Source organism: Pinus tabuliformis, chromosome 6, assembly GCF_031772625.1.
Source record: "Pinus tabuliformis cultivar Carrire ecotype Pingquan chromosome 6, CPIR1, whole genome shotgun sequence".
In the NCBI taxonomy this organism is placed as follows: domain Eukaryota; kingdom Viridiplantae; phylum Streptophyta; class Pinopsida; order Pinales; family Pinaceae; genus Pinus; species Pinus tabuliformis.
Genome location: NC_142292.1, coordinates 53,487,400 through 53,494,224, shown reverse-complemented (window position 1 = coordinate 53,494,224; position 6,825 = coordinate 53,487,400). Strand labels below are relative to the sequence as shown.

At 49.1% G+C, this 6,825-nt stretch overlaps 1 protein-coding gene across 1 annotated transcript; it reads right to left on the bottom strand.

Moving 5' to 3' along the window:
• Positions 1–5,913: 5,913 nt before the first annotated feature.
• LOC149257182 (uncharacterized) lies at positions 5,914–6,445 on the bottom strand. Its single transcript, XM_089369335.1, has 2 exons — positions 6,356–6,445; positions 5,914–6,254 (listed from the first exon to the last, which is right to left on the bottom strand). The coding sequence occupies exons 1-2, from the start codon at positions 6,414–6,416 to the stop codon at positions 5,974–5,976; spliced, it is 342 nt and encodes a 113-aa protein (XP_089225461.1). The 5' UTR covers positions 6,417–6,445; the 3' UTR covers positions 5,914–5,973.
• Between the last annotated feature and the right edge of the window lie 380 nt (positions 6,446–6,825).

Here is a 6,825-nt window from a genome sequence, read left to right as displayed (position 1 = left end):
CAAGCCCACGTAATGACATATCACCTTTGGTGTTCATCTAACTCATGGCTTGATGATTCTGTCCGACTGCGCCTCTTCCAGAGGACCCTCACTGGTTCAGCCGCAAAATGGTACATCGAACTTCATCGCGGTATGTTTTCAGACTTTAACTCGTTGGCTATGGCCTTTCTTACTCATTTTCAGTTACCCATTCGGTACGAGACTGGGACCCATTTGCTCACGTCTCTAAAACAGGATACGGCAACGCACATCTCTGATCATATACATGAATGGAGAAGGCGCCGTCGTTTGATTAAATTTTGGATTCCCGATCAACTCCTGACCGACTGGTTTACCACGTCCTTTGTTCCTAAAATTGCCAAGGATATTGCAATGGGGGCGTGTGTAACTGAAGAGCAAGCGATTGCGCGAGCTCAATACCTTGACTTAGTATATTCTCAGTCAGGTACTTTGTATGACTATTTGCCAGATGCCCCGAGGCACGGACAAACCAAAGCTCCACCGAAACCGTCTGTGGATGGAGTTATTGGCTCCGTGAATTCACCAAGTAAGAAATCAACCGCAAACTCTGGGAAGCAGAAACAAAACGCCTCTAACGAGAATGCTTCTCAGAGCCCATCTATTCCTGGGAATACCTCCGAGGTAAATGCCGTTCAGTCCACCGCGGCAGACAAATCCTCGAAAGGCAAAAAGAAAGGAAAGGCCAAAGAAAAATCCGGACAACCTAAGCAGAATCCTCCTAAACCTCCCACCGAGGACGGAGCCAAGCGGAAGCCTAAGTATCCCTGCCTCATTTGCGAGGAGGATCACTACACCAAGGACTGCCCCAGGCGGTCCGAGGTTAGTCGGCTTTTAAAAGGTGCTTCAGGGTCCCCCGCCGTGCTTAAAGAGCCTTTCCCATCCCAGCAGACGCATCAGGTGGCAGACCCTTCTCAATCCTCTTCCTCGTTCGGTTCTCAAGTATTCATGGCAGGAACCATCCCCGTCCACGTCACGACTTGAACGAAAGAATATCCATCTTCAGCCGGGAAGGAGCCGGAGGTCCCCTCCAGCGCTCCCGCGTCTAGTTCTGGCCCTCTTCACATTGAACGGCCCAGCACCGAGACGATCCCCCGACCCCCTCCCAAAGGTGTACTCAGGAAGTCATCTTATAACCCCAATGCTCGTGCCGCTCAGCATTATAGCATTGTCGAGGACTTAGCTCAGGCTCCCTCTGCTATGTCCGCATTAGAAGTCCTCCAGAGCTACCCCTCCCAGAGGAAGTCCCTGCTATCAGCAATTGGTGGCATCGACCCGGCAGATTCGGATCTCATTTCTTTCGACCTCGAAGGTTTCACGCAGAGATTACCTCATCAGGTGGCCTTCCTTATACAAGTTCTCATCAAAGGCAAGACGATTCACCGTACTGTCATTGATGAAGGAGCCTCAACCTGCATCATGTCGGTTGCTTGTTGGAAGGCTATTGGTTCGCCTGCTCTGAGCCAGTCTCCCACCACCCTAGAGGCGTTCGATGGAAGAGAATCTCGTCCACTTGGTATCCTCCCGCGTTTACCTATCTCTTTAGAAGGGAAAACTGTAGAAGTCGAGGTTGAAGTCGTTGACGCTAACCTCACTTACAACCTCCTTCTAGGACGAAGCTGGACTTATGCCATGCAAGCCGTGGCTTCCTCCTTATTCCGTGTCGTTCGTTTTCCCCATCAAGGAAAAATTGTCACGGTGGACCAGCTGTCCTTTTTTGCTTCCTCTTCTGAAGGGAATGTACCATTCGTGGAGCATACCTTCAAATCGCTCGAGAGTGTGGGTGCCGGATTATTTAAAGATCCCTCCTTGATGGGAGTCTTTCCCCTCCCACCTCCAAATCTCGCCTCCGTTAACATGATCACGACGCATTCTGATCCATGGGTTCTCCCTCCCGTGAATCAAGAAGACTCCTGGGGCGAGATGATGCCGTTGAGCCCAGCCGAGCTCAACTACATCGAAATAGTTGCTGCATCGGCTTCAACCTCCGGACCTGCTATTCCAGGCAGCGTTCCCGATTCACCTCAAACCTTCCCCTGGTTGGGAGAGAAGGCCACCTCGGACCCCCTGAAGGAATCATTCCCATCCGACGAGGCTATTATCGAGACTATGTCTCCCGAAGAGCTCCCTTGGTTAGATCACCACCATCGCTCTTCGTTCCTCCCTCCTCATTCGGAAATGGCCACGTGTCTCGGAAAGTTTGCTTCATGTCTCCCACATATCCCTCTCCAAACACCTATCCAGTTATATCAAGTGTCTTCGGAAGGGAACATGGGTAACATTACGCAGACTTTGGCTATCGACATCTCTGTCAAAACAGGGGTTGTCGAAAATATTCATATTGGAGTCACATGTACTCCTGAGGAAATTCAAATCTACACAGATCTATTTCGTGAATTTCGTGATGTTTTCGCATGGTCTTACGAAGAAATGCCCGGCATTGACCCCAGTATCGTGGAGCACGAAATCCCTACCTATCCTGGGGCTAAGCCTGTTCGTCAGCGTTTACGCCCGGTGCACCCTCGAAAGGCTGCAGCCATCAAGGCCGAAGTTGAAAAGCTTTTTCGAGCTGGTTTCATTTATGCCATTCCCCTCACGGAATGGGTATCTAATATAGTTCCTGTCAATAAAAAACAGGGCACTATTCGGGTTTGTGTTGACTATCGCGATATCAATCGCGCCTGTCCAAAAGATAACTTTCCTACGCCTTTTATTGATCAGCTTATCGATGATTGCGCAGGAAGCGAAATTTATTCGTTCATGGACGGCTTTTCTGGTTACAACCAGATCAACATAGCCCCCGCAGACCAGCACAAGACTGCTTTCATTTGTCCTTGGGGCACCTTCGCTTACAAGAAGCTACCTTTCGGTCTTAAAAATGCCGGCGCCACTTTCCAGCGTGCGATGTCGTATGCTTTTCATGATATCCGAAACATCGTACAGCCTTACCTGGATGACCTACCCGCTCATTCAGCTAAACGTCAAGACCATCCATCTCATTTACGCGAAATCTTCCTTCGCTGTCGACACTACCGTATTCGACTCAATCCGCATAAGTGTGTCTTCTGCGTGGAATCTGGCCGACTACTCGGGTTTATCGTCTCCCGAGAGGGCATCCGTTTGGATCCCCTTAAAGTCGAGGCCATTGTGAATCTTCCTCCCCCTGCCACTCTACAGCAATTACAAAGCTTGCAGGGAAAAACCAATTTTCTCAGACGATTCATCCCAAATTATGCCGAGGTGGCCAAGGGTTTCACGCGATTACTAAAGCGAGACACGCCCTTTCATTGGGACGCTATCGCTCAGCAATCTTTTGAGCGTCTTAAAGACCTTCTGGTCTCAGCTCCGCTCCTAAGACCTCCAAATTACCACCGTGACTACACCCTTTATCTGGCCGCTGCCGATACCACCATCGGCATGGTTTTAGTGCAAGACGATGACGATGGCTCGGAGCACGTTGTATACTATCTTAGTCGCAACCTCCTTGATACGGAGACTCGCTATGCATATGTCGAAAAGTTGGCATTGGCCGCTGTATGTGCCGTCCAACGTTTCCGTCATTACATCCTGTTGCGCACAACGACCGTGATCTCTGACTGCAACCCCATGACCTATATTTTATCACGTCAGTTGCTGGGGGGCAAATACTCGAAGTGGATCGTAATCCTCCAAGAGTTCGACTTGGAATTTACTGCCGCCAAGTCTAAGAAATCACTGGTCTTTGCTGAACTGCTCTGTTCCTTACCATCTCAATCTGCACCATCTCATTCAGAGGAGCAAATTCCGGATGAAACGCTCTTTCTCATCAGCACTCTCGACCCATGGTACGGGGACATCATTGTATATTTACAAACGTCTTCATTTCGTCCCAATACATCAAAGGAAGACCGACGACGGATACGTCATCAGGCTCAACCGTATCGCATTTTAGGCGACACCCTGTACCGCCTCGGTGTCGATTCTATTCTTCGCCGATGCTTAACTCTCGAGGAAGCTGAGCGAGTCATGAATGACTGCCACTCCGGCACTTGTGGCGGCCACATGTCCGGATACGCTACCGCTCAAAAGATCCTCCGCGCTGGTTATTTCTGGCCTTCTATATTCAAGGATTGCATCCTTGCTGTACGCGCATGCCATGAATGCCAGGTTTACCACCGGAAGATGCGTGCACCTGTTGCACCACTGCACCCTGTTGTAACCGTAGGTCCATTTGCCAAATGGGGCATCGATTATACGTCCTGTAACCCTCGTTCGGCCGGGGGGCATGGGTACATTATCGTTGCCGTGGATTATTTCACCAAGTGGGCCGAAGCGATGCCTACATTAAACGAAGACGGTCACACAGCGGCGCAGTTTTTATTCAATCATATCATCACTCGCTTCGGAGTCCCTCAGGCTATTGTTACAGATCATGGAAAGCATTTCCGAAATCATATGATGACAGAGTTAACGAGCCAGTTAGGCTTGCGTCAAGATAGTTCGTCACCGTACTATCCTCAATCTAACGGTCAAGTTGAAGCTGTGAACAAAGTTTTGATCACCATGCTTCAACGCACCGTCAATACACACAAGTCGAACTGGCATCTAATGCTTTTCCCAGCCTTGTGGGCCTACCGGACTTCTGTGAAGGATGCCACCGGTTTCACCCCGTTTCAACTGGTCTATGGACTGGAGGCTACCCTTCCCGTCGAATGTGAAATTCCTTCATTAAAATTAGCTGTCGAGTTGCTTCCCAACACCACTCCGGTGGAGGAACGGCTTCTTTACCTAGAACGGTTAGACGAGACTCGTCGTTTGGCCTCTCTGGCTATCGAAGCGCAAAAGAAGAGAGTCAAAGCTCACTTCGATCAAAATATTCACCCTCATTCCTTTGTTGAGGGAGATTTAGTACTGCTCTACGATCAAGCTAAGGATAAGCTGGGGGCAGGAAAACTCGAATCCATGTGGTTAGGTCCCTACATCGTGAAACGTGTTTTACAAAAGGGCGCTTATGAGTTGATTGATTATGAAGGAAATCCTCTTGACAAGCCCCGAAATGGGTTGTATCTGAAGAAGTACTATGCATAGCTGCTCACAGTCACTTTGTATATACGTGTGTTTTTGAGTTTTTACTGCATGAGTTTCTTTTGCTTTGGTGTGAAGGCGTGTTTTTGCCCCTTATTATGCTTTCTCTTTCCTGCGCAGATGTCTCGTACTCCTTATGTTGGTTTCGCTGATGGTGCCTGCCGTAGTACTTGTAATTTGTCTTCGGCAGCGTGGGTGATCTACGATCCTCACGGGGAGTTGATAAACCTGCAGGGTGTGTGCCTAGGTCGTACCACTAACAACGTTGCCGAGTACAGTGCTGTAATAGAATTACTTGCCGAAGCAGTTGACCTCGGCATCCGAGAGCTAGTGGTGAACCTGGACTCCCAGCTGATTGTCCATCAACTAAACAGGCGATATTCCGTCAGAGACCAGCGCATATTAAGGTTATACCTACGTGTGAGATTGTTAGAACGGAATTTCGATTACATTACTTATCAGCATATTCCGAGACGATTAAATACGTTGACTGATGCATTGGCAAATCGTGTATTAGATAGACATTTGCGAAACAGATAAACATCATACAAGGAAGGAAAGAACAGCATAGTAAGACCATAAGCATATGTAAATAAATCATTCCAAGCATAGTTTGCACGTGTGTTTTTAAGCTTGCATTAAACATATAAAATCCATGAGTCGAGTGTCGTGCAAATTCATACATAAGATCACAAATTGTACTGAACAAACGCATAACACAAGATAACACATCATCACATGTAACAACGACTCATCCAAAAACCGGTATGTATATATATATATATCGTGTGGCGCACTGAGGCGCTCAAAAATAGAAGTACGTGTCCCAAAATCTCAATACATCTGAGTCATAATGTCTCAAAATAAACAGTGGAAATAAAACCTAGGTGACTAATCGGCTGGATGGTGCTCTCTGTAGTACACAGCCGCTCGTGCCACCCGCCTCAGAAGGCGGTGCACTCTGGGTTCCACACCCACTGTGTGGATCTGATGCTCCACAGGAACCTCCTCAACCCCCTGGAAGTCCGGCACCCCCTCCAGCAACCCCTCAAGGTTGCGAGCCACAATCTCTGGTGTGTTGGCCCCTGGAGGGGCTAAGGCCAAAGCTCCGGCTCCCGGGCCCTCTCTCCGTGCCGTGGCAGCCAGGCCAATCGGTCTAGTAGGCCCCACATCTGCATGACAAGACATTTATTAGGACATGTACATAAAAAAAAAAAAAATAAAAAATAAATAAAAAAAAATACAAAACTCAAAAGACAAAAAAGTGTCATACCTGCATCATCCCACTGTTCACCCGGAGGCAGCACCAAGTCAGGATCATTGCGGAAATCCATCCCCGCATATGGCCAATCCTGTACGAAGATCTCCTGTTGGTCCAACCAGTCTCTGAAATATACCCCCCAGCTATGTGGTCGGCCGCCACCCCCACGTGGCATAATCCGAGCCCATCGTGAGGCCCTCGTCTCTCGAGGATCTCTGGGGGCATCCACAGCCATAGACTGCAGTCGCATGGCTGGTACTCGCTCCAGGATGAGCGGGACCAGGATCGATCCATACCCGAACTGCTTCGTCTCTCCGCGACGGCAGTTACTCAATTGCCTCTTCATATTGTTGCACACTGCAGTGCACCAGTCAAACACGGTAGGCTCGAGGCACTCGAGGGCTAGTAGGAGATGGGTCTTGGATGCCTCGTGGTTCGCCATGCTGCCCGCTGCCCGGGTCACCATGAACAGGATGGTGCGC